This window comes from Chelmon rostratus, chromosome 17 (genome assembly GCF_017976325.1).
Source record: "Chelmon rostratus isolate fCheRos1 chromosome 17, fCheRos1.pri, whole genome shotgun sequence".
NCBI lineage: Eukaryota > Metazoa > Chordata > Actinopteri > Chaetodontiformes > Chaetodontidae > Chelmon > Chelmon rostratus.
In genome coordinates, this window is record NC_055674.1 from 20,598,571 (window position 1) to 20,626,427 (window position 27,857).

At 43.9% G+C, this 27,857-nt stretch overlaps 2 protein-coding genes across 2 annotated transcripts in view; one reads left to right on the forward strand and one right to left on the reverse strand.

Annotated features, from left to right (window-relative positions):
- Positions 1-22,413, forward strand: part of hdac5 (histone deacetylase 5) — a 60,757-nt gene extending 38,344 nt beyond the window's left edge. The window contains exons 10-29 of the mRNA XM_041957833.1: positions 128-244; positions 490-601; positions 765-878; positions 988-1,181; positions 1,256-1,374; positions 1,485-1,680; positions 4,919-5,030; positions 6,346-6,479; positions 6,907-7,027; positions 7,796-7,845; positions 7,933-8,040; positions 8,123-8,178; positions 8,296-8,383; positions 10,445-10,564; positions 13,763-13,860; positions 13,986-14,104; positions 14,224-14,357; positions 15,772-15,853; positions 15,959-16,136; positions 16,733-22,413. Of these exons, the coding sequence (XP_041813767.1) occupies positions 128-244; positions 490-601; positions 765-878; positions 988-1,181; positions 1,256-1,374; positions 1,485-1,680; positions 4,919-5,030; positions 6,346-6,479; positions 6,907-7,027; positions 7,796-7,845; positions 7,933-8,040; positions 8,123-8,178; positions 8,296-8,383; positions 10,445-10,564; positions 13,763-13,860; positions 13,986-14,104; positions 14,224-14,357; positions 15,772-15,853; positions 15,959-16,136; positions 16,733-16,772 (2,292 nt within the window). The 3' untranslated portion in view covers positions 16,773-22,413. The remainder of the gene's footprint in view (positions 1-127; positions 245-489; positions 602-764; positions 879-987; positions 1,182-1,255; positions 1,375-1,484; positions 1,681-4,918; positions 5,031-6,345; positions 6,480-6,906; positions 7,028-7,795; positions 7,846-7,932; positions 8,041-8,122; positions 8,179-8,295; positions 8,384-10,444; positions 10,565-13,762; positions 13,861-13,985; positions 14,105-14,223; positions 14,358-15,771; positions 15,854-15,958; positions 16,137-16,732) is intronic.
- On the reverse strand, positions 22,333-26,695 carry LOC121621389 (peroxisome assembly protein 12-like). The gene is made up of 4 exons (XM_041957832.1): positions 26,520-26,695; positions 25,498-25,633; positions 24,696-25,231; positions 22,333-23,366 (listed from the first exon to the last, which is right to left on the reverse strand). Exons 2-4 carry the CDS (start codon positions 25,618-25,620, stop codon positions 22,922-22,924), a joined length of 1,104 nt encoding a protein of 367 aa, XP_041813766.1. The 5' UTR covers positions 25,621-25,633; positions 26,520-26,695; the 3' UTR covers positions 22,333-22,921.
- Positions 26,696-27,857: the final 1,162 nt, after the last annotated feature.

The following is a 27,857-nucleotide window of genomic DNA, read 5'->3' on the forward strand; positions in this document are numbered from 1 at the left end:
TGTTAAAAACAATGGTTACCATAGCAACTTGGATGAACATACAGACCACCCTCTCAACTACTGCTAACGTTCCACAGAGCAAGACACCTGAACTAACCAATCTCCCTGTGTGTTTGCTTATCTGCAGCTGAGGTCTCTCCATCAGACGCTGGGGGCTGATGGGACGCTGAGTCCTCTGAATCTCTACACCTCGCCCTCCTTGCCTAATATCTCCTTGGGCCTCCCTGCCAACACACACATCACAGTGGGTCAACACAACACACACACATAACCATATAGGCAGACACAATACATACTATGCATGTCCCTGTGTGTGTGTGTGTGTGTGTGTGTGTGTGCGTGTGTGCGTGTGCGTGCGTGTGCGTGCGTGTGCGTGTGTGTGTGTGTGTGTGTATAATACAATACAATACAGAAATGGCAACACTAGTGATTGTGTGGTGATTACCTAGACTTGCCTGTGTGGTAACCGTGGTAATGCCCCCTCTACAGCCTTCGCAGAAGCTGTCTACCCAACAAGAGGCTGAGCGTCAAGCCATCCAGTCACTGCGAGGGGGCGGAGCTCTAACAGGGAAGTTCCTCTCCACATCCTCCCTACCTGCAGGTAAGCTTTACCATAGCTCATTATGGTTTAATTGTGCATATGTACACACACACACACACATATGTGCTGTATGTATAGAAATATATATGGGAATACAGGTGCGAGTTTTGAAATGTATTGGACTATTCTGAATTAGTAATGATTTGATAATGTTTCCTTGCAGGGGTGGGTCATGATGTGGAGACACCGCCCCCCAGCTCTCATTCTGCCCATTCCTCGTTATTGCAACATGTACTACTACTGGAGCAGGCCAGGCAACAGACCGCAATGCTAGCTGGTACACACACACACACCCTTGCACAAGTAGTCAATACTAACATCCATGGTAGTGTCCACCCATAGTATCCAACTCACTGTCTTCCTGTTACAATCCTCCACCCACTCAGTCCCCATGTACAGCCAGTCGCCGCTGGTTACAGCAGAGAGAGGCGTGTCCGGTGGAATGCGGGCGGTCAACAAGCTGCCTCGCCATCGGCCATTGGCTCGGACGCAGAGTGCACCTTTGCCCCAGTCCCCTCAGGCCCTGCAGCAGCTGGTGGTCCAACAGCAACACCAGCACTTCCTGGAGAAACACTACAAGGTACAAGCGTTCACACACACACACAAAATTTCACATATGCACGTTTACACACTAACATTACCTCGTGTGTGTAGATGCTATCAAAGGGGGCAGAGCTTCCTAGGCCGCCGCCCACCCACCCAGAGGAGACAGAAGAGGAGCTAACAGAGACCAATGACATGCAGGAGGATGACGGAGGAGCAAGCCTTCACAGGTGTGGCATTTCTGACAACCAATCAGTCGCTATGAATTAATCTATATATATTTATGTTATTGTAATCACCTGAATGTTTTTATACCTGCCATGTTATTCTGACCAATCAGGCTTCAGAAGGAGGGGTCGGACGACAGCACACCCCCGTTTGAGGGACTTGGTGTGCACGTGAAGGGCGAGGAGGAGCATGGGGCGGTGCACGTGAAAGGGGAGAGTACCGAGAGCGAGCTGGATGAAGAGGAAGAGGAAGAAGACATCATCCAGCTGAGGGAGGGCGACGAAGAGGAAAGGGCGGGGTACACACAGGTTTGTGTGTGAACACAACATCTCAGCAGCTCAGCACATCCACTTATATGAGATGCTGATTGTGGAGTAACTCAACAAATTAGAAATAGAAATTATGATTTGTCAAAAAAATATTTCCAAATAGTTTTGTTAAGGAGAAAAACAAGCATCTAGATGGGATTACACATTGGTGTGATGCTGATCTTATTTAGTGAATTTAATATCTAGTAAGCTACCAGCTATGATAGGCACACACAGTGCACACCTCCCACCAAACCTGAGTCAGTTGTAACACATTGAAGCATGAATACATTTTTTAAATAACTAGATAGATAAACAGTTGGGATACCAAAAGTAAAAGATAAGTGGTTGAAAGGTCCAGTCTCAAAGAAAAGCAACCATGACAATTCAGTTGCATGAAAAAAATACTGTCACGATATCCACCTTCTGTAGTGACAACTGAACATCCTCTTTGACGTGAGCACATTATAACGTGATGGGTGGGACTGACGAGCGAGCTCATCAGATAGGGATGTGGGGGCAGGTGAGACAAAAACAGTTCGGGAAGCACTGCTCCAACGTCTCAGATCCCAGGTCAGTCTTAAATTCAGGACATTTTGGTTACGCAGCATCATCCCACAGAGGGATGAATCACACGAATGCATCATCAGCCGACCTCCCGCTGTTTTCTGTCTCATCGTGTGTGCTCCGTTACAGATGTTGCTGTGTGTTAGCTATCTGACTCATCGCAGCTAACGTTTGGCCCGTTACTTCAGTCCAAACCTGAGATGGCCTCGGGTGTTTTTCACCCTCGCACGACTGTTTTCACACATAGAAATGCTGCGCTGCAGTGCGTTTGCGGATCACAATTGAGTATTCTTTTTGGGTGCTGCTTCTTCAGAGAAACAGCACATTGTGCTTTGGTGAGCTCTTTACATAACATACCTCCATACCTGTCTGCTCCCAATGAAAAGTGCATACATTTATTCTACCAAAGTTTGACAAAGTGTTTTCCCGGCACAGAAAATACCTAGTGTTTCTGAATAAAGGCTGAACACTCTGGTATTTGACCAGTTGGTTTTGTGCAGCTGTTTGAATAGTGATGTTGTACCATGTGCAGACCTGAAGTGCAGACTGCTGAAGCACTCTGATTGAACAAAAAGCTTTTAATGGAGTTAGCAACACAACACAAATTATTCCAGCATATCAACCTTCTCAGAAATTGAATAGAGCTCTTTTGGAGTGGAGAACTTGAGGCCTCTCCACATAACCCCCTTCCTATTTATTCTGTCCTCGGCCATAGCAGCATCATTTCACATTTCCATTGTGCTGGCCCTGCTGCCCAGCCCACGCTATGTAGTATGGCAGAGAATCATGTTTGTTGGGTTGCTCTTTTAGGTGCAACACAAGACACATGTCCACACCGCTGGACGAGAAAGAGACATTAGCTGGAAAGCTTGTGAAGTAGTTGTTCAACGTCTGTGGCTCTGTCACTGTCAATAGACTGCTGTCGTTAAGACTTTATCTAAATACAGTTTAAAATGAAATGATTTTATTGGATGATTGGATTGTGTGTAGAGACAGACACAGCTGGTTAATTAATAAAAACATGTCGTTTAATTTCAGTTTCACTTTGAAGCCGCACTAATCACTATTTTTATGTTAATGGATGATATGACTGTGAAAGAGAGAGCGAAGACAGAGAGTCTTTCTTTCATCCTGTAGTTCCCCTCAGCTCCACTGAGCATTTTGCCATCTTTCAGCGCATTGATTTGCCTTTACAGCCTGCAGCTTTACTGTTTTAGTTCAGTCTCACTGCTCTCATCAGTGTTTGTCAACTGCAGCAGCAGCAGCAGCTGTTTTCAGTGAAAATGCTCTTACAAACCCACTGTACGATACCTGTTCAGCACCAAACAGAGGGCAAAGTTAGCAGGTTGCTGGTCAAAGTGGAGCATTACAGAGATGGATATATCCCCAAAGGAGTTGTGAAGACCCAACCAGAGCTAGAAAGTGAATGCCAGAGAAACAGCTCCGGTTCTGTTGAACGTGTAATCACTTGAGTCATCGTTAGCTGGTGCTGAAGACTAAACACTGAAGTTTATGAAAATGAGAAGATCTGGGAGTGTGGAGTTAGAAAGATGGCATAACACACCTGAATCTGTATAGTCAATGGAGTTGCGTTGTATTGTGGGTAATGTAGGCATTAAGAAAGACGAATGTGTGGAACAAAGAGATGATTTTCAACTCCATCATGAGACCAACAGTGTTATAGGAGCGTAATGCTAAATCAATGGAGTTCTGTCTTAATCATCAGCAGGAGGAGAGGGTTGAATTGATCAATCCAAAATGTATTATATATAACTTTTCTTTTTTTTTTTTTTAGCACAGGGTGAGTCATCAGAAGTAAAGCTTTGACATTTTGCAGAGATATAAAGGGTGGGATTTAAAATGATTGGACAACACTTTTGTCAGTTTGTGACATGTGTGCAATATGTGCAACAATAGTTAGTGGAAGGAAGCAACGTACTTGAACAAAGATGAACTTTCTTCAGCAGTCCCGGCGTGAAAACATGAGAGCTTTGCCGCTGGGTGTCCAGTCGAACTTGAGCAGAGACACTGACACGCACACGCACACACACACACACACACACAATTGTTGACGCTGCAGTGACATCACCAGGTGGTGACTCAACCACTGGACTCATCGCGGTGTGTTGCTGTATGTCTTCAAGTGTGTGTGTGTTTTAGTGTCCACCCACACATGATGAGTCACTCAGTTCGCAGCAGGAAGCACAGCAACACCCCCTATATATAGACACTACAGAATGTGTGTGTGTGTGCGCTGCAGACACACACTCTGTGGAGGTTGGTGATCAGTGATATTTCAGGACAGTCCGTCCAAGTGTCTTGAAAACTAAGCCCGAGTGTAAGAGTTGTCATCATAGAAAGTGTCGTAGCAGCAGTTTTTATCAAACAAACGATCAGTCTGTCAAATCAGCGTGTCAGTCGTTTGTTAGCATGTTTCCACACACAGGTTTTTATGAAAGTATGCAACCTTTAGAATGATAGTAATTTCAGTGTGTGTGTGATGACAGGGAGAGAGGCAGGAGAGGGGCTGGTGTTAAGCCTTCTGTCATGTCTAATACAAACACACACGCACGCACTCCCTCTCTCGCCTCCATCATTGCAGTGAATGGGCTGATCTCTGATTCATCCTTTTGCTGAGAATCATGACTTTCTTTCTTCCCCTTCCCATCAGGCCTTGCAGCAGCTGGGTGTGTTCCAGTCCTCGTTGCCCCACAGACCCCTGGGAAGAGCGCAGTCCTCACCTGCAGCCACTGTCAATCCCATCAAACACCTCTTCACCACCGGTCAGTGTTTGTGTGGATTTTTGGGGCGGGCACATCTGGTTTGTTATTGGATGAGAGTTTGACATCAGTGGCGTCAGTCCGCCCACTGTAAGCCACCATGCTTGTTGCCTAGCAACAGGGAGCTAGCTCTCTGTTGGCTGACAGTTGATGAACTAAGTGAAGTGACTGAAATACCATAAATTCTTAAGTAGCGTTGTTGTCTGTAGCTAATTTTCTTCCTTTTGAGTATATCTGATCATGTCCCAGTATGAAATCCTGTTTTGCTTCAGTTTTGCTGCATTAATTTGCTGTTGCTGCCGTTTGCTACCACGACAAACTCAACATTTCATTAAATGGTTTCACATTAAAAGCCCTCCAGGAGTTCAGGGGTTTGAATCTCTAACTTTTATTATCATGAGCATTTTGTGTGATTAGTCATCATCATTTATTTGTGGTTTAAAGTATTTTGAGGGCATTTAATGCCTTCATCAGAGTGGACAGTAGAGGGCTTATAGGAAATGGAGGTAGAGAGATAGCGAATGACATGTAACATGCCAATCATCCTGAGGCCAGACGTAGCGTAAAAAAATGCTCCTAATAATAAGAGGCGTGTCAGTCCTAACTTAATGACTCCTAAGATTTTATTCTTTTGAGTAATTCACAAAGCCACTGAAACAGACCCTAAGTCTGAGAGACACCAGAGTCGCCTGAGGCACTAAGGTCTACTCACAGTCAGCAATATGCTGCAGGTAATTCCACTCATTTTGTATTTTGGAAAAATACAGTGATAATGACCATGTCATCTAGAGCATCTAAATCTACATACAGTCAAAATCAAACAACAAGTGTGTGTTTCGCTGCAACAGGGAGCCTGGCTGTGTAGTGCAGGCTGTCTCTGCCCATAGAGATCAAAGGATATATGTAGCCTCTATAAACTAAGAGTCCTGTAATGTGTAATGTGTATCATATCCCAGGCTCTTTTGGGAGTGTTGTAGTAACTCAGTGCCCTGTGTGTCACACACACCTGTGTCACTTGCAGCTACTGACATCTTGTGGTGCTGATGTGTTACTGCAAAATACATTGTGGAGGACAGATAACACACAGGTTTTTCTTTTTGTACTGAGGTAGTTGTGAGCCATTGTCTGTATTTTCTTTGTTTATATATTTCTCTACTTTTGACACTTATTTGAAAATATATAATAATCATCTCTCTCTCCCCCTCTCTCTGTCTCCCTCTCCCCCTCTCTCCCCCTCTCTCCCTCTCTCTCCCTCTCTCCCTCTCTCTCTCTCTCTCTTGCTCTTTCTCTGTCTCCTTTTCTCTCCCTCTCATTTCAGGTCTTGTATATGACAGTCTGATGCTGAAGCATCAGTGTGTATGTGGCAACGCTCACATCCACCCAGAGCATGCTGGGAGAGTGCAAAGCATCTGGTCCAGACTGCAGGAGACGGGCCTGCTGGGCCGCTGCGAGGTACACAAACACACAAACACACAAACACACACACACACACACACACAAACACACATACACATACACACACACACACACACACTTTGCAAACAGGACCTTTGTACTCACAGAGGAGCGACGCCCACAATGATGTAATGTCATGGCTGGTGTGCACATTGCAGGCTGTCCCAGCATGCACTGCAATACATTGTCAACATTCACCCCCCAGAGAATGTCAGTTAGCACAGCTGATCTTGTTTTATCATCATTTACTGCAGATATTTGTTTCTATCACACTCCAGCACTTCAAGTTTCATATTCTCATCTCACCTGTAAAAACTTTTTTTTTTTTTTTTTTTTTTTTTTTTTTTGCTGCAATAGATGTGTCAGTGCAAATTTAAAATGTGCAAACTCCTAACTCAGTCTCTCTCTGTCTGTGTGTGAGCAGAGGATTCGTGGGCGTAAAGCATCCCTGGATGAAATCCAGTCTGTCCATTCAGAGTTCCACACTCTGCTGTATGGAACCAGTCCGCTGAATCGACACAAACTGGACCACAAGAAGCTGCTGGGTACCTGTCTGTCTGTTTGTCTGTCTGTCTGAGGAACCGCCTCCCTGTCTGTCTGCTGTCTCACTTCTGCAGCCATGTGCTCTATAACAACCAGTGGTAGTGAAGTACTCGGATGCTTAAGTAAAAGTACAATACTAATATTAAAAAACTCTTTTTCAAGTAAAAATCCTGCTCTGAAAATCCCACTTACATAAAGCTACAGAAGCATTATCAACAAAATGTACTGTAGGTGTCAACAGTAACTGTTCTGCAGTAAAATGTGTCTTGTGACGGTACATTACTGTATTTGACTTTATTCTTTTGTTAACACCTGCAGTGTTTAAGCAGCATTTAAATGCTGTAGCTGCTCGAGGTGGAGCTGCTTGCGTTACAAACAGTTAGCTGGTTTAGTGCCAGCCTCAGCAAACAGGAGACCATGTGACTGACTGTAGCAACTTTTAAACAGCTTTAGTTTGTCTTTAGTTCACAGACACGTTACTGTGGCTAAAAGATGAAGTTGTTTTGTTTTGTTTTTTAAGAAATTTTCAGTTTGTCAGCTGAATGTGTTTTTGTTGGTTAGGAGCCGTGTGAAATACTCTTTTTTTGTTTCTTTATTATGCCAAAACAAAACCTATAAAGTATAATGTTAATAATGTAATAAATATGCATGGTATTTGGAATAGAAGTTAGTTTCGCTTGAAATCATGAATTAAAGGATAAATCTGTAATTCATCATCCCTTTTTACACACTGGAGCACCTGTAACCTCAACTCTGATTGGTTGTTTCAGGTCCAATCAGCCAGAAGATGTATGCTGTTCTTCCCTGTGGAGGAATAGGGGTGAGGATATCTCTCTACTCGCCTGTCTGTTCATGTCTCTCCATCTGTCTGCATGTCAGTGTTTGAGCTCTGTGCTGCCCCCCGCAGGTGGACAGCGACACCGTGTGGAACGAGATGCACTCGTCGGCCGCAGTCCGCATGGCGGTCGGCTCGGTCATCGAGCTGGCCTTCAGAGTGGCGGCAGGGGAGCTGAAGGTAACGCACACAGAAAAGGTTTAGACAGTTTTCTGAAAATACGTGTGACCTGTCCCTCACCCTGGGTCTGTTTTTGCTCTAGAACGGCTTTGCAGTGGTGCGTCCACCAGGTCACCATGCTGAGGAATCCACTGCCATGTCAGTACAGCCACAAGAGCATTGTTACACGGATACTCGTTGAACTACGTCTCACTTCGGTGCTGACTAACAGTTTATGTCATTTTTTCTGTGTGTCCTATGTGTGTGTGTGAACAGGGGGTTTTGCTTCTTTAACTCCGTAGCCATCACTGCCAAGCTGCTGCAACAGAAACTGGGAGTGGGCAAGATCCTCATTGTGGACTGGGTAAGTAACTCTCTCTCTCTCTCTCTCTCACACACACACACACACACACACACCTGTCAGTATTGTCACCTGTTGTGGGAAAAAAAAGCATCTTTATTGTCTTTGTTAAGGCTTTAAATCATGACTTATCTATCAAAATATATTCAAAATTGCATTTCTATTTTATATCAACATTGTTGATGAAATACTGGTGTACATCCATACATAAGGTATTTCAAATTTCGTGAGACTGCTGCGCTTGTTGCATCATGATCCAAGATTAACCACATTTTCATGCCATGTTTCATAAAATAGTCTTTTGTGTTTTGGATGAACTGATTTCCACTGCCCGTATTCACATTAGAAAAGTAGTTACTATGACGATTAGGCTAAACCCTCAATACCTCAAAACGCACCATTTACCTGCACTGTGTGTGTCAGTGCAGTGTAAAATTAGCTGGACTATCAGACTCAACATTAACTAGAACGCTGGGTTCTGTAGTCAAAGCCAGACCTGTGCTGCACCCTGCTGAATAATGCCAGTATGATCAGCACCGATCGTAGAGCCTGCCAATCTGTTACACAACTGTCCGACCTTCAAACAGGTGACTCTTTTCTCACCTGTCTCTGTGCAAAACCGTCCGCCACTTTAATTCAAATCCAAGGCTGATTCATTTTTCATGAGACAGATCCGGGACATTTTCTCGGTTATCTGGGGCCTCAGTTCTTTCTACATGAATCTCAACTTGGAGGAGAAATGCTCTCACTCATAACTTGAGCACCCAGTTAGTATTTTCAAAACCACTGAATTAGATGTGCATCCTCCACTCAAAAATGTATTTCCTCCTCTTGTTCCTGCTGTCAAATGTTTGAGCTTCGCTGTGCAGAATGATGTATGTGCAGAGTTTGACACTTGAAGGCTGTTTTCATGTTCATCTGTTGAAAGTGAAAAGTTCCTCTGTGCTCACTGAAAAAGGGGCGGGCCTATGAGCATGGTTTGTGACATCACAACTTGTTTTTAACCCTATCCTGGTCCAATATTTAACTGTGATGTAGAAACCCTGAGAATATAGTATTCAGTGAGACAACTTGTGTCCAGCAGTTGAACTTTGGAAATGAAAAGTAATTCTCTATTCACAGGTTCTGGATTTTCAAATGAGGGGCAAGGACCAGATTTCAATTTAAAGATTTTAACAACATTGAACATTTTGGGGAAAAAACATCAGGCGCAAATTATTATTCAAAGTATTTAATATACATCTTAAAACATGTCTGGAGGGGATCTTTAAGTGTACTTTACAGGCCAGCTGATTCATTCTGTCCCCCACACTGCCTGATTATACATTGTGAATAAAAACACCCAGCCAGCTCGTTTGGCCGGGGGCTCAGTTTAACATCCGGGCAGGTCACAGAGAAAAGTCAGCCTGACTCACTGCATACAGCGAACCAGCCTGCCACAGTGACAAGCCACTAAAGGGTGCAAGTGCTCTGCCGTTCTGTAGTAAAAAGTCTTGTAGTTTCCTTTTGTACTGGAACAGCCTGGCCTCCTGGACCCGTCCGTAATGGCAGGTCTGCGTAACACCTTGGCATCATAAAGGTTTAATTCAACACCCTCACCTTTAGTTCTTTTAAGTAAATTTAGGATCTTAAAGGCTTCTCATTCCACTGTCTGACAATATCAAACATACTCTGAATCAGCTTTAACACACATTTCCCCCAAATTCTCTGACCTTTGATCTGTTTGGTGGATTTAAACAACATTTGGCTGCACAGCATGATTAGTATTGACTAATACACAGGCATGGAGTCATTAAAGACATTAATAAGATTTACAACAAAGCTGGTGGCTAGTTTGTTCACTTTGTACTGTATATCTAAAAAGAGAAAACTGCATTTATGCGCTGCTGTTCTACAGTACTGCTGTAATACTACACCTCACGTTAACAGCCAGTTCTGTCCAGGCTTTTCTGCAGGCAAAGAGAACTAATCTGGATAAAATGTTGACCACGGTGTGTTCAGAGTGTCTGTGTCGTAACATCCCATTGACCTTCTCTATGATCCCACTGTGACCTGTCACTGCAGGACATTCACCATGGCAACGGCACCCAGCAGGCCTTCTACAGTGACCCCAACGTCCTCTACATCTCCCTCCATCGCTATGACGATGGAAACTTCTTTCCTGGCAGTGGAGCTCCTGAAGAGGTGCACGCACACACGCGCACACACACACACACACAAAGTAGAGGTGAGAATTCATAAACAGTTGATTGAATGTCAGATGGATCACACTAGCATGGGATGTGCAGGGCCCAGGACAGCACACAGAGCATCACTGGTACCTGACTACCAAGTCTCAGTGGTATCGGGGAGGTGATGTGCCTCACCGAGCCCAAAGGACACTAAAAGACAACCCCCCCCCCCCCCAGCCACAGCCTGTTCACTCTGCTGCTGTACCACCAGACTACAGAGCAGCTTCTTCCCTCAGGCTGACCCCTCAACTCATCCTCCACACTCCACCATGAATAATGCTTTATTTGTATGACTTGTGTTTTAGTCAGCCATAATCTTTGTTTTGTGTTAAGCATAAAGGGGCTACAACTAACAACACATCCCTGTGTTGTAGAAAGATAGATAAATGAACCTTGTACCTTGTATATGTCCTGTGAGTTGAAAGAGATCTAACAACAACAGGAGTGTTTCCTCTCATCACCGTACACCCACTGGAAACACTGACTGTGATTCACACACTCTCAGGGACTCGCTCTCTCTGACCTTTAGCTATAAGATGAACTTCCCTCCAGGGTATCAGTAGTGTCTTATCTTAGTAGAAACAAAGTGTTTAAAAATACGCAAAGTGAAGATGAGGCAAAAATGCACTTTTGCAGAGCAGTGATCCAATGATGACGATACTGCCTGTGTGTTTAAAGGTACCCACAGTGATGCTTTCATTCAGTGTGTCTAAACAAAACACGTTGTGTGTATCCATGATGTCTGACGAATACACTTTTTCACGAATGCTAAATGTAGCTAATTTAACCTGTTCATTTTTTTTCTTTTTAAAGGCCAACTGCGTCTGCGACAGTCACAGCAATGCAAATATGCTATAGTCCATATAAAAAGTGGTCACAGCTTGCAGTTTAGCCCACCATGCATTCTTACAATGCTCCTCTATGTTCCCACCATCTGTTGGACTGGAGCAGTGGAGCTGATCTGGCTAATATTGTTTTAATCGATAGATCTGACCTATGAGGCTAATGTTCTAATGCTGGATATACAGGCATGTGAGAAAATTAGGACACCCCATTAAATAATCAGCTCTTTATTTAGAAATGGTACACATACCAATATCCAGTCATGTTTTTATGTATTTTTCAAAAAGAAAGTGATTTGATTGCAATTTAACAACAAAAATGAACATTGTTTGACAAATCCAAAAAAAGAAAAAAAATAAAGTATGTATTTCAATGGAGGAAAAAGTTAGGACACCCTACCCCCTAGTAGCTAGTGTTGCCCCCTTTGGCTGATATGACTTCAACGAGACGCTTTTTGTAGCCTTTTACCAGTCTCTGACATCGATCAGGAGAAAGTTTGGCCCACTCCTCAATGCAGAATTCTTTCAGCTGTGAGATGTTTGAGGGGTGTCTTGCATGTACAGCCCGTTTCAAGTCACCCCACAGCATTTCGATGGGATTAAGATCAGGGCTTTGACTTGGCCATTCCAGGACTCCCCACTTCTTCCTTTTTAGCCAGTCCTTGGTGGATTTGCTGGTATGCTTTGAGTCATTGTCTTGTTGCAGTATCCAGTTACGCTTCAGCTTTAATTTTTTGACAGATGGTTTCACATTTTCTTCAAGCACCCTCTGATACACAGTAGAATTCATGGTGGATTCTATGATGGTGAGTTGGCCAGGTCCTGCTGCAGCAAAGCATCCCCAAACCATGACACTGCCCCCTCCATGCTTTACAGTTGGTATGAGGTTCTTTTCTTGGAAGGCTGTATTTGGTTTACGCCAAACATGTCTTCTGTTCTGGTGTCCAAATAATTCAATTTTAGACTCATCTGTCCAAAGAACCTTATTCCAGAAGTCGTGGTCTTTGTCTATGTTCTCTCTGGCAAACTTCAGTCTGGCCTTGATGTTTTTTTTAGAGAGCAAAGGTTTCTTCCTTGCACACCTCCCATGCAAGTCACACTTGTGCAGTCTCTTTCTGATGGTAGAGTCGTGCACTTTCACATCGACAGTTGCCAGAACCTGCTGTAATTCCCTTGATGACACTTTAGGATTTTTCAGGACCTCTTTGAGCATCTTGCGTTCTGCTCTGGGGGTAAACTTGCTCGGACGGCCAGATCTTGGCATGGTGGCAGTTGTTTTAAATGTCCTCCACTTGTAAATAATTTTGCGAATGGTGGAATGGCTGATGTTAAATTCTTTTGAAATCTTTTTAAATCCTTTACCAGACTCGTAAGCGGCCACAATCTTCTTTCTGAGGGCATCAGGAAGCTCTTTAGACCTCACCATGGCGCTCACCTCAACATACCAACTGTCAGGGCCACACCAAACTAAATTTGAGGTTTAAATAGGGCAAGGCTCCATTCAAATGCTGGGTAACGATGTACTAATCATGTGCACCTGACGTGATGCACCTGTTTGGGATTTGCAACATTTTAAGAGGGATAATATAGGGGGGTGTCCTAATTTATTCCTCACCAGAAATTGCATTATTTTTTAATTAAATTTTACAGAAAGTTTTAAACAGGCTTTTCTTATTTTTTTATTGTTTAGTTATATTACTTGGATCCCTCAGTTTAATTAAAATTGACATTAAATACCCATATGTCCAAATATATTTTAAAATACACAGGATTTCATGAGGTGTCCTAATTTTTTCACATGCCTGTAAACAGGAAGCAGTTGAAAATGAAATATCAAAGTACTACAGTGTTTCCCCCTTTATACTAATAACAGAAATATTAGATCTAATATCTAAGTTACTGACAGCATGACAAATACAAACATGGACAGCCTCTTTTGTGGGGGCTCTTGATTGGCTCTCTCTCTCATGAATTCCAGTGATTATTGGTTTTAGTGTGCTGTCTTCTGCCCCCTGTTTATACCCATTTAAATATATTAGTAGACTGTATTGCATGACTAAGACGGTGGCAATTAAAAATTAAAATGGTTAAAAAAATAAAAACTGCTTCATTTGCACATTTCAGATGTTAAATAATAATTTATTAAGCCTGCTTGAAATTTTGTGGCTGCTGTGGTGCCACAGGTGCGCCCTCTGTTGACTGATCAAGACATTAGAACATGAGTTTTATATTCCCATGACCAACCTGTTCACCTTCACACAGGAATCACCAAAGATGCACAATAACAACAACTCTCTCCCTCTCTGCAGGTGGGGTCAGGTGCAGGTGTTGGTTTTAATGTGAACATAGCGTGGACTGGAGGAGTGGAGCCACCTATGGGTGATGTGGAGTACCTCACTGCTTTTCGGTAAACCTTATTATTATTGGATTCTTATCTTTTAAATATGTTTTAAATGGCGACATTAGTATCAAGGTCAGTATTAAACAACATGCTTTACACAAATGTGTGTGTTTGTGTGTGTTTGTGTGTAGGAGTGTGGTGATGCCCATCGCCCAGCAGTTCAGTCCAGATGTGGTTCTGGTGTCTGCAGGCTTTGACGCAGTGGAGGGTCATCAGTCTCCTCTGGGAGGATACAATGTCTCAGCCAAGTGTGAGTACCATATTGGTTACCATGGTGACTGGACCAAGACCGCTTTTTGAATCTCGTTGACATGATCGCCTAATAGTCTTAGTGACTCTTTCTTGACTGTGACTGGTGTGTCTTGGCAGGTTTCGGGCAGCTAACGCAGCTGCTGATGGGTCTGGCAGGTGGGCGCGTTGTTATGGCGCTGGAGGGCGGTCATGACCTCACCGCCATCTGTGACGCATCAGAGGCCTGTGTCTCTGCGCTTCTGGGAGACCCGGTGAGGAAGAGAGTCAGATGTCAGCAATAATTATTCATGTTTCAAACATGAACCATGCTAGCCTTTGTCAACCTGGAGGTGTTGGCCACCGTCTCTCTGAACAATATGGAAATGTTGCACTGCCAGTGTGACCAGCCTTTAGTAAGCTTTATGGTGATCTGACAAAGGAGCAGTTCAACATTCGCTTTCCTTTGGAGAGACAGAAGAGATTGATACCACTCTCCTGGCTGTGTGTTAAGTACAGAGCTGGAGTCAGGACTTAGCGTAGCTTGGCACAAAGGCTGGAAACACGCGGAAACAGCCTGCTTGGTTCTGTTCAAAGTGGAAAAACACACCCAGTACTCACTAATTAACATGTTGTTTTATTCAAAAAGAGTGTTGCAAGCTGGATCTGCTTCTTGGCAAACAGCAGCTGGATGCTGAGTGCAGCATCCCAGAGTTATGTCATCACAGCGAGGTCGCCAAGTTTGGTCCGTCATGTCTGTGTCGAGGCAGAAACCAAATCCTGCTCTCTGACCATATCTGGCGACCTGTGCCATTCACCTTATGTCAGGCATCTCAAACCGGTTCCATAAAGGGCAGCGTGGCTGCAAGTTTTCATTCCAACCAAGGAGGAACACACCAGGCTGGAATCAATTAATCAGCTGATCTCAGTCTTCAGCTGATAACTAAGTGATCCCTTGATGTTGATTGGTTGGCCTGATGTGCTCCTCCTGGGTTGGAATGAAAACCTGCAGCCACGCGGCCCTTTATGGAACCGGTTTGAGATGCCTGCCTTACGTGAATATTAACTTCTGGTTGCTATTGCCAGCAGTAGTAAAGAAATACTAATAGTTAGGTCATGTGACCTGTCAGTACTGCATCCACTGCAGGTGTCGGGTTAAAAGAGACGATGGTGGGTGCAGTGTTACTGCAGCAGTTAACTAGCTCACAGCAAGCTCAACTAGCTTGCTTTGTGTTGAAGCAGTAGCTTAATGTTATTATTATGGCAAATGTCAAGAGCTTTGATACTTCACTTATCAGTATGATGATGTATGTCATTAAGTCATCAATATTATTTGTGTTTCTAACTTTTATGTAATTTAGATTATAAACGAGATACACTGTGTGAATCAGGGAGCATTAAAGGTGTTGGTAGGCGTATTTTCTTCACTTTGAACAGCTTCCGATCATTCATCCAGCTCCAGCTCCATACTTAACACACACAAGATTAATGTCGACCCTCTCACCTCAGACAAGTGACTGTGCCCAAATGTTGAACTGTTCCTTCATACACCACAGATCAGCACATGCAGATCAGACAGAAGCTGAAGAAGCCTCCAGTCAGTGGTCTTACTGTCCCCAGTGATAAGCATTTCACTGTGTTTGCTAGTTGATTTCGTGCATTTCTGTTAACGCACACTGTCTCTCTCAGTGTGATTCTATGTTTCAGTGGCCTCAGGAGAAGCCGTGTCCAAAAGCTTGGGCCTCACTAGAGAGAGTGATAGAGATCCAGAGTAAGACACACACACATGCTCACACAGCCCGGCATACCCGGTGATGAGAAGCCACAGTGGTCCTTACTCCACCATGTATCTGTCTCTTCCTCTCTGCCCCTGCAGGTAAACACTGGTCATGTCTCCAGAGTTTGTCTCAGACAAGTGGCCCCTCGGTATTGGACAGCCCCTTGGGGGCTCAGGGCCAGTCGGAGGACGAGGCAGAAACAGTCAGCGCCATGGCCTCCCTTAGTGTCGACGTCGAGCAGCCAAGCTCCGTCCCTGACAACACGGAAACCAGCAGGTGAGCAGTGCGCTGGGACTGAGAAGCAGCAGCACACAGAGGGTAGCAGTACAGTACCAGCCCGTACATGTGTCAGTCAGCCCACGAGGAGTGTCCAAAGTGCTGATATTCGTGGTTTTTCCACTGTCAGCAGCATTCATTCCTGCAGCACCATTGCTATCAGCAGTGCTTGTTGCTGCTGTATAGTCACGGCATAAAATCTTAATCTCATAATGTGACAATTATCTATCATTAAAAATTATACTGGTATGTTTACAGTATACATCATCAACCCACTTATTTTCAGAATCATCTGAGTCATTAACAAACAATCAATAATTATACGTTGTCATGGATCTCAATATGTATTTATATATTTAGCTGGAAAATGTATCACAATATTTTTTATGTGCATAAATATCTTGGCTGAATCCATAGGAAGACTTTTTTTTTTTAAGTTTTATTTACTTATTTATGGCCATTTTAAGTTCAAACTGTTCAAACTAAACCACTGTGTGATCCTTTCCATAGCAATTGTTAGCTTTAGAGCTAGAGTTAGCTTTTGTTTTTTAATCTCTGGTCATTAAATGTGACGTCTGATCGTGACCCGCCCGCAGGTCCACAGAGGAGCCAATGGAAGAAGAGCCTGTATTGTAAGAGGAGCTTCAAGAAGAACCACACAAAAACTTCACATTCACCTCCTTCTGGCACCTCCTCTTCCTCTTCCTTTTCCTCTTCCTCCGCAGAGTGTGTGTTGGTACACGCACGCGCAGACTGGGATTGTGCCGTTTCGGAGTACTGCGATTGGCTGAGGAGAATAGTCAGGAGGCGGGAGATGGCGGGGCCCGTGAAAACACGGACGCATCTCTTTTCTATTGGTTCATCAGCCCAAGGAGGAGCAGACGACTTGTTAGCATCTCCATGGAAACCAGAGGAGTAGAGGATCAGCAAGGAGACACACCTTGTGACCTGTATTCATTACCACCTGTACACAGCACCACTGAATTTTTCCCTTCCACCGCCCACTGACTCTCCTGTGTTTCTGTTTTGTCTCTGCTCCTCGGTTTCCACAGCGGGACGATGACTGTGGAAACCTTGAATTTAAATCCCGCCAAAATGTCCGACAGCAAGCAGACGCCTTGTCCGTTTGTCTGTCAGAGGGACAGGCTGAGCAAACACGGGGTTGGCTGGCGGAGGAGGAATGACCTGTTTTAAAATGAGCAGAGGAGGAGGAACTCGGTGCCTTTTTTTAAAAAACAACTCGTCCAATCAGAAACCACAAAACACCATCGCCGCAGCACCTCAGCAAACCAACCAGCCAATCAGGACTGAAGATGCACACACACACACTGCTGTTGTTTCAGTCGGTCAGTTCATTTTTGAGTCATTGTTTCTTCGTCTGGATGCCTTAATTTGTTCTTATCTCACTATTTAGCAACCTTGAGAGAGATGGGAGAGAGAGAATCACGAGAGTTGATAGAAATATATATTCAGAAATGTATTTAAACTGCTAAGAATTGTATTTTCTTTGAAATCTTACAATATTCATACCAGGTGTTCCCAACAGACTGAAGAAAAACCTCTAAAGCCATCATTACACACTAGACATCTCCAGTAAAAGTCTCCATTGAATATTAATATAGTGTCAATGATAATATTCAATCAGACTCTTATGGGATCTGGTGAGTGTCTCAGGATCAGGCCTGTTTTCGCAGTATTCATTGTTTGAAAGATGTGCTTAATGAAACTGCATCACTTCAGACCGCCACTCCTCTCTCTCTCTTTCACTCGTTTTGGTTGAGAGTCATGTGACCTGAGCCCCGTCCCTTCTTCCCTGGAGGGGATTGTGGGATTGTGACGCATTTTTGAAACACCACAACGACCACCACATCCCTTTTATTTCTTTTCTTGTTTTGTTTTGTTTTTGTTTTTGTAATATTTCCTGTTTGGTGTAAATACTGTCTCCTGTCCTGTTGCCCACGGTTACGTCACAGCAGACTCAGTGTGGTCACTTTTCTATATCTGTACATACATATATGTATAAAAACACAAGATACTTTCTCTTTTTGTATAAAAAAGAAAAAAATAATATTCTATATAAATATATATATATGTAAACAGTGTTTTATCCAATCAGATTGGATTTATGAATATATTCTATTTGGAGATTTGATGTTTTAAAGGTTTGGCTGTTTGACAGGAAGTAAGCACATGGTCTGATGTCATCAGACCGCCACCTGTTTGTTTGTTTGTTTACAGATGTTGAGGGTGGCTGGGTATTTTTGTCGTGGTGGTAGTTGTTGTTGGAGGTGAACAGCGAGCTCCATTTCCTCTGGCAGGACCAGGCGGGCAGCGCTGCCCTCCACAGGCAAACAGCGGCAACTACAGGAAAGGAGATATTAAGGTCAAAGGTCACTGGGTAAATAGGTTGGTCCAGTGATGATGCATATTTACAGTCCTATGGGGATGTCATTCACCTGCCCTGATCGTCATACTCCATATCACAGCTGAATCACCAGCGTCTGTGACTCAAAGCTCTAAAAGACTACAGTGTTTGAAAGACAAACTCACCAGATGGTCCCAATGTATAAGAAGAGAAATATGTGCCAGCTTAGTTGTACAGTAATTAAAATATACGATTTACCCTGACCGAGAAAGGTCTGTACTTAAGGGCGTCGAGTCCATGGATGTCAGATACAAAGCTACAAAACTACTGTTCACTCTCTTTAGCTTAGGCAGCGGTACAGTCATGGTTTACTTCTGGTCATGTTTGACAACTGTCAGAATATTCGCCAGGGAAAAGAGCAGGTCACTGTGAGATCGGCTGTTTTGTCACAGTTGAGGATCTGAATTTAGCTTAACTGACCGTTCCGCTCCAAGGAACAACAAGTAGTTTTGGGCAGCAAAGCCATTTTGCACACGTTTGTGTATTGTTTGATGAATCCAGTGTGCAGTGCAAAATAACAAGAACTGAATTCAGAATTCAGACCTTTCTTGCGTCAGGGTACATCGGGTCTTTTGTTAGTTTCTTTGTTGGCACCAGCCATCAGACCCATCTGATGGGTTCACGTTTTCAATTTTCTTGCTGTATCAAAATTTTCTGATGCAAGTATCTGAAAATTTGTTACAAGTATTTCTGGATCATGATGAAATGCCAATTGCTTATAATAAATCAGTGCATAAATCAACTTTCATCACAAGCTAACAATTGGCTAACCTTTGAAAAACTGATCTGGAGGTAATTTATGTAAATTCAATTTTTTTAGCTTCACAACTCAGTCAATAAAAAACAAACAAAAACTTTAGACTTAAAGTTGAGTAGGTGAATCTATTGCAAAGCATCCTTTAATTGAAAACTGTGTCCTGGAGCTTTAGAATGATGTCACAGTTCTCCAGCTGCAGGAAAACTCTGAAGACAGTTAAGCTGTTTGTTAGCAACTTTCTGTGTTAGAACTCATCAAGGCTTGAAAATGGATGAATGGTCAGAAGTCCATACAGGTTAACTGTTGGCAGCCATGGCTCCAACATGCTAACTACAGTGAGGTGGTGTGTTCACTGACCGCCATGAGGCCACCTCCAACCACCAGCTCCTGTTTTAGAGCTTCTCTTGGAGATGTGGTGTGTTTTCCAGTATCACTTCACAAACTGACAAATCCCATCAGGAGGAGGCATAAGATACCGTTCACCACTTGGACTCAAAGGGTCAGAACTGGACCAATCTATGATCCACATCTACAGAAACTCAACTCAGACCCACTGTTGAGTCACTCAGTAAGCTGACTCTGCCGGACACTATCTTCAACCTCACTAAAGTCCATTTCCCGGGACCCTCTGTGGCGTAGCGAGTGTTGTAGCTCCCGCTGCTACCTCTGGGTGTCATCTGTTCAAAGCAATACAACACTGGTAACAGAGATAACTACCATGTCCAGCTCCAGCACTGACAGCTTACATCATCCATGGAGCTCCCTGTGGTCGAGTGCTGTTTGTGTGAATGATCTGTCAGGTGGAATGGACAGAGTGTGGATTGATCAACAGGTTGATTTATTGAGCTGTGTTTCCAGGCGGTTCAGTGTAGTCTTTTTGTACTAATGTAAACACTAAGGCCATTTTCTCCATTACACCAGTGCTCAGTAATAGCAGCGCCTCTTGTTGGGGAGGTAGGGCGGTGGAGTTGGGCAGATCTGCAACTCAAAATGTCCAAGACAGATGAAAATAAGCCATCGATCATGGTCGCCGTTGATGTCTGAGCTCGACTGGAGATCACGAGGGCACAAAGGAACGAAACGGACAGCTGTGCTGGGACGAGCAAGCGGCAACAACCACACCTAGAGAGGCCTGTCAGTTTTAAAAATGCCTTAATATTTCAACTGTTTTTAAAAATGACCACCAACCGAGACATGGATTCAGATAATCTGGTAACTGCAGCTTCAGATATATTGTTTTCAACATTAAGGGTTCATTCTGCATTATTACAACTTGGGCCTTATTTTTGGTGGTTTTGGTCATCATTCGCATGAGTCATAAGAACACTATGTTTCCTGTACAGTCAAGAATAATCGCTGACACTTGGTTTGTTCTCCCTGACGATTTTGTTGTCAAATGTAGAGGTTTAAATGAGTGGCTCCCAAACCTTTTGGACTTGTGATCTTTCAAAGAGAAGCCATGTCCACTGACAACCTTCAGTAAACTGAATATGAGTCGCAAGCAGTTCAACCAAAGAGTGACTGTTTCATTTGAGTCTTAAGAAGTCTGAAACAAACATATATTTCACAGTAAAAGATCAGAGAAAAGTTTGCAAAAAATGACAAAATATCTTGCAGATTCCTTTTTAAATTTTCATCTGGCAGACGCTCAGGTTTGTGGTGGCTCAGTGGGCCAGGCTGGATTACCCACCAGGAACAATTGGAGCCATAAGTACTCGCTCCTATATCAAAGACAAACTGTAGCCCCGGCTCTCCACAAACATCTGGAGCCTTAGCCTCACTTTTAATATTTGGAAACTATTTCTAGATCATTGTTGTATTATTGTTTTCTAAAGCTTCTTATGTTTCACGGCAGGTTTTCTTGAAATTTTGATGCTAAATTTGATTAAACACTAATGACGACAGACTTTTTAACCCAGCGTCTAGCATGGGTGTCACTGTAGCTGTGAATACTTGCACGTCTTTCAGGCTCGTTCATGTCAAACGTACCCTTGCTGTGTTCCAAGGTTTAAGCTTTCATTGCTTCCTTGAGTTGAGCCAAAGCTACAATAATAAGGCCCGAACCGGAAGCCTCCTCGGTTGGTTGCTGCTTGGTCTTCTGCCAGCGGGCACACATCCTGAAGCTTCAGGAGGCTGCTTCAGCGCAGCTCAGCTCTGGTTAGTGTGTGCTGAGATGAATGGGAGGTCAGAGGATCAACCACGGCCGTCTGGAGATTGTGAATGAAAAGAGGGGCCACTTAGAGGACCCTCTGCCCTGCGAGTTGCAACAATACAATAAATACAGAGTCCGATGGTTTGTGTCATCAGGGTGATGAAACCTTTCTTCTCCAGAGGCTACACAGCTCTACTGTTGCTACCACCCACACACACACTAAGGTGAAACGCACACTTTAACACACACACAGACTATTTTGCTACATGAGTTAATACTGTATATTTCTTGATATGTTTGATACTGTGGTGTACATGTAGTGTCCTGCTATGATGCGGTGCGGGGGGAGGGGTATCTTTGGACTTCTGGGTGGGACAGAGGAGGTTCAGTATCAGTGTGACTGTCACCTTCTCTCTCTCGCTTTTACCTCCTTGTGTTTTTGAGGGGAGACGTCCTCTCTGTTACCTTTCTCTCGTCCGGCTCGTGACCGAAAATTTGGAAAAAAGCCGTTTTGTTGGAACTGATCACAAGCACATTCCTGACTATTCTCTGTCTGTGCTGTCGTTTTAATCCAGATTCTTTCTTGTTGCGACAATACAACATGTGTCTAGTTCTCGCTGACTCACATGTATATAAAGCGCATATATGTGTACACATGTGCAATACACGCTATTCGAGCAATCTATTACTGTGACTATTATTGATGATGATACTTGTCCCTTTTTCGAAGTTTCAGCCCGTTTTTTTCTTCTTGTCCTGATTTCCTGTTGATGAATTGTGTTGCAGGAGCTTAAAAAGGGAAGAAGGTGACTCTTGTGATTCTTCACACTCAGTTTCATTTCAGGGGTTTGTGGACATTTTAATGAAGCCCTTTTTTTATTACTCTCACTGTAATGTTGTGACGTTGATCCTGATTATCTGTTTCTTTGTTGTTTTTTTTTTAAGTGGGCCTGTTGTTAAACTTGTCTGGAAACTCAATAAAGCAATTCACCGACTTCCCGCTTCATTCCTCAATATACGTACAACCTGTCCAAAGGTAACAAAACCTGCCTGCCAGGACCTCTAAAGCTCCTTCGGACAGAGCATTCTGGCCCTTTTGTTGCCAATAAGGCACCATACATGCAGAAGAGTTACTGAGGAGACAATTTAATAATGCATTTATAAATATAAATGTGAAATTAGCTCTCTCTCTCTGAACAACTGATCAAACACTGTCAGTACATCGGAAAGCTTATTTTGTGCCAAAGGAAAACACAATGTGCTTATCCTAAAAATAACGAGGATTTCAACAGAGAGCCTGAACACTCAGCTACAGAGGGAAACTCGCTGACTCATCGCCTTCTAATGAGAGTTTCACTTTTTAAAAACAAGGCCGCTGTTTGAGAAAGTTTGCAGTCAGAAACTCCACACAAGCTGGAGCTGAACTTGAACATGTCGTCAGCCGGTGTGGTCTAACTCTCCGGCGAGTAGATCTTGATGAGGTGTTGCAGTTCGGTGGGGTACCCGGTGACCGGGCAGCGGCGGTTGGCTTTCACGTACGTGTAGATGCAGCGGTAACAGAAGACGAAGCCGGAGGTGGAAAGCACTGTGGCGTTTGCGCGAAGCCTCCGGCACAGCGGGCAGTTCCTTCTGTCGGAGCCCAGCTGAGCTTCTTCGCCCTGATTGCCCGAGATGGGTAGAGAGTCCCGGTCGGGCTGCTGCTGCTGCTGCTGCAGGTGGAGGGGGGGTGGAGGGGCAGGCAGGGAGGTGAGGGTCTTCACAGTGCTCTGGTTGTCTGAGGAGTACCACCACTCCAGGAACTGCAGGAAAAAGACGCCCAACGAGAGGGAGGTGGAGAGGGACAAGGCCACGCCCCTCGCTGCTTGCGACATCAACCACCAAGCTCTCTGCGCCAGGCTGCAAAAAGAAGAACAGTGCATTGTGGGTAGTGGGTTTAATGTATTTGTCATTTGACACTGGGCTTCATGCAAAAACATTTCCACATTCTTGACCTGAACTTCTGTTGCCTGTTTCTGTGGGTTTCTGTCATGGATCACTTGTTTCAGCCACATGAATGTCAGTAGGACGTCTGTGCTCCGTAGATCTGATCATTAACAGAATCAGTGTCCTGAAACCACAGTATAAGACTGCCTGTTCTGCTCTGCTTGAGGACAAGTTTCATTCACAAAAATGTTAGCAAAGAGGAAAAGAGCAATTTCAAGTTTCACTTTCATGCTGTCAGAAATCAGCAGCCTCACTAATTTAATTAGACAAACAAAACAATTAGAAAATATAAATCCAGCTGCCAACGACGTGTCATCAGAGCTGAACTGTGACACAAACAATCTGACATGAAGTTAGATGCTAACACTCATCTTTGAGTTAAATTAAAGAGGGCACGACGGTCATGGAGATGGATGACAGAATATTACACAGTTGGTGACGTTACGCTGTCGGGTGTTATAACAGAGGACAGCGACTTCCACAAAGACCCCGAGGCAGCTGCTGGAGTGAGAGAAGTTTCCTACAACTACTGAACTGTAGACGTTGCCTAGATACATCAATAAATTTACGGAGCCTAAAAAGCCTCTCAATCTCAGTAAAACGGCAACTGTGATGATGATGATGATGATATGATACAGAATATTAATCTTGCATTGAGTTGATACTAGTTGTATATTTTTATGTTGATTAACTAAGTCTGCTACTGAGATTCATCGGTTTAGCTGACAAAATCCAGGGTTGTCTGCTAGAAAACAGAAGCCTGCTGTTGTTTGCTTGAGAAAAATGACTGTGAATTTCAGTGGTCAGCTCTGTAAACTCCATACATGTAGTGTGAGATGGAAAGCTTGACAGGCATAGCAACAGTAACTAAGGGCAGGTCTTAACACACAGTCAATTAAGGCTCACCGCTTTGCAAAGATAAGAGTTTTCTTCCTTCCAGGCAGCCTCTGGTTTCAGTTATTTCAGTGCAGTATGAAAATCAAGCAGCAGTCCAAGGTTCTGAGGTTTTGAGCTTTTTTTTTTTTTTTTTTTTTCCTAATTTAAGTGTCATGGGTAGACTGTGCTTTAAGGTTTTATACAAATCTGTCTTCCACCAAAAGCTAACCATTACCATTTATTAACTGAAGTATGTGATTGGAAGATGCAGTGCTGCCTGTGAGACTCAAAGCAGGGTGCAGGTTACAACTCTTACTCCAACACCCATGACAGAGAAGAGAAGAATGTGTTTGAACTGAGACGTACCTCCCCTCAGCTGGGTGGCCACTTCTGCTGGTCTTCAGCTCCATGTCTCTGATATCTTGAGCGTTAAGTCGTGCCAGTCTGACCCTGGCCAGCCACAGCAGGGGATTATGGGTCCTGGCGACTCCAAAGACAAAGAGCAGCTGCTGGAGGAAGACCCAGGCCTGCCAGGCGGAGCTGACGTAGGGGTAAGCTGCCACTGCTGCCCGGTACAGCCTCTGTCTCCTGGTCTGTGCCAGCCGGATAGAGAAGTCCTCCTCGTCCCTCTGCCGGGCCAGCGTCGCCTCCAGCTTGGCCCGAAGGTACGGCACCAGGCAGAGAAGAAGAAGAGAGCGCCAGTGTGACTTCCTGTGCAGCCCCAGATGAACAGGGAGTCCTCGCCCTCCCGAGACTCTCTTCAGGCCATAGAAGTTCTCAGAGAAGGAGGCGCTGCAGTGAGACAGGAAGTGGTTCTGGAGGAGGAGGTCCAGTAGAAGGTAGAGCTCATCAAAGCGTCGCCACAGGAAGCCAAAACGGGATGGGTTGGACTCTGCCAGAACCTGAGAAGATCACCAGTGCTGAGGTTGAAGTATATTTGTAGAGCACAACTTAAGGCTGCATGATTAATCAAACTATGATCTCAGTGTCTTTTCAGGCCCCTCTGTGATCTCATTTTTATGTGATGATTCTTCAGTGTCCCCATTAGCTGGAACATCTTTTGCACCAAAACAAACGCACCCAAGTTCTCCCTATGCTGCATCGACAAATGGCAAGTGTGCATTCCTCCACGAGAAACTGCTTTTCACATTGGCTGAGTGGTGCTCACCTTGATGGCGTGTCTCAGTGCTGGTCTGACCGCCTCCATCAGGGACTCCTGTGCCAGGACCTCGAAGATGGATGGCTGCTCATTCACAGCGGTGGAGGTCAGGTGGGCTCCAGCCTCCGCCATGGCTGCTCCAGAACTACAACACAGAGGGGAACAGTTCAAAACCTTTGCATCGAGCAACAGAAGGAATACTTGCTTCATCCAAAGACACAGCTTGTCTTTGAGTTCTGTCTAAATACCTTCAAAACAGCAAAGAGATAAACCCTTACTGTGGTAGTTAAATCATGAGAATAAATCTCTTTTAACAGATGCCATTTGTATATATGTAAGAGTATACGCCTACACTGTTAAAACATGGTCTTGATTTGTGTTTCTTTACAGGAAGTGCTGGCTGCGGCATACACAGCTGAAATGGAAGCTGGATGAGGAATCTGTGGTGGGTTTAGACTTTGACTTTGACACACAGATGAAGACAACCCAGATCGGTAAATGCTCACAGCTGACATCTGTCACATCTGTCAAAGCAAACGGGAATGTGGAGTAAACTAAAGAGTAAAATGTAATAAACCAGTGTGCAGTGATGGCAGCCACCAGGTGGTTTGTCTCAAATACAAACGTTTCTTACTCTTGTCTTTTGAAATGTGTTGAAAATTACAAACATTACAAATCTTAGCTGATTTCTGAGTAGAGTCCTTATTTGATGCAGAATTATGACGGCGGCATATATTTATCATCCGAGGGCTTTTGGAGGAGCGCAAGTTTCATTGACCTGTGCAGAAGGGTTAAAGTTCACTAACAGTCCATGTGAGCCTTAAACGCAGCAGCTGCCTTCACTTACAAGACCTCCGAAGTTTTAAAACCTAACCTTCATCAAACAGAGATTCACAGATTACACGTCATACAAGGTTTAACTCGCTAGGTGAGTTAGACAGAAGTAGTTAAACCCAGAAATAGTTGATAAGGGCAGGCGGGGTTGTTAGGGTTCATTTATGCAGCCATGTGGGCAAACTTCGTCAACATACCTTCCTCTGCTGACTGTTAGCTGTTAGCTAATAGTTAGCAGGACCGCGTCGCTGACGTTCTCAGGCTTCATTAACATCACACGCCCATTTAACAACACTGCACGCTGCGCTGAACATTACCGCAAACACGGACAGACTGCTCTTTCACCACTGCTCTTCTGTTGCAGACCGTACGGTTTCCACAACAACCGCCACTTCCGCATTCAGACGTACTCACTTCATTCATTTCGACGTCATGACGCAAACGTTGCTACGTATTTCCTGCCGCTTCATGGAGCTTGTTGACTGGGAAAAATATGTTGAAGTAAAAAATGTCCTTCTCAGAGCCAAAGCTGACATCTTCAAGAAGCTGGTTTAGTCTGACTGGCAATTTATAATGATTTAAAACAGAGAGAAGCAGGAAATGGTCTTGTTTAAGCCAGAGTCAGTGAATGTGGGATATCTAATATTGTAAATTACTAAATCAATGTATATAACTGAGCATACTCATCTTTAGTTGAGTGTGTTCTATTGTGTGTGTAGCTGTTGATGTAGCTGCTGCATACAATTGTCTTTTCAGGGATAAATTAAGTTGAATTGAAAGGGCAAAATGTAATCACGCTGTAAACAAAAGTACTGGCGACAATACAAAAATCGAGAGACTGATTAGCACTGGCAACATCATGTTGATATCTAAATTCAGAGGTGCTAAACAATTAAACCACTGACGTAAAGTGAGCTTGCGGATTTTGGGGTCCCTGGAGGTCTGGGGCTCCAGGTCATTTTCCTGTTTAGCCTGCATTGTAATCCAGCCTTGGTTTTGAATTCTAGCATTTCCAAGATGGATGAGCCAAGGCAGTATCAGGAATGTAATTTGTAATATTGTCTGTCTTGAAATGCAATTTTGAGCTTAAATCATGACATTTTCAGGTTTCCACAAAAACCCTTTGACTCACTGGGTGATGATTAATCAACATAATGTTCAATAATCATACTGAGTTCATTTGGAAAACCATTCATGAACGCTCCATGGAGTTTGATAAGCTGATATAAGAAGATCAGCACCAGTTAAACTGAGGAACAAGCAATTGTGATGCGGTGCACACTGAGGCTGAGGACTGTACCAGACATAACTATGACAATGCCCCAGATTTGCTGTGTGGTAACTTGCTTTAGCACATTATTCTAATACATTATTCACAAATGCAGCATATGAGCAAAAACCTGACATAATGATGGTCTTAAAACTAAAATGAGCCACACCTTCCTCAAGACAGGGCCTCGGGATTAGGTTTTGAGTCAGGACCCACCTCAAGCATTATGTCAGTGCTTTAGAGATGCATATTCCCAAACTGTGGA

Coding starts and splice junctions, on each gene's coding strand:
- LOC121621389 (XM_041957832.1), bottom strand. CDS start 25,620: ATGGCGGAGGCTGGAGCCCACCTGACCTCCACCGCTGTGAATGAGCAG. Junction 25,232..25,497: donor CACTGAGACACGCCATCAAG/GTGAGCACCACT, acceptor TGATCTTCTCAG/GTTCTGGCAGAGTCCAACCC. Junction 23,367..24,695: donor GGCCACCCAGCTGAGGGGAG/GTACGTCTCAGT, acceptor TTCTTTTTGCAG/CCTGGCGCAGAGAGCTTGGT.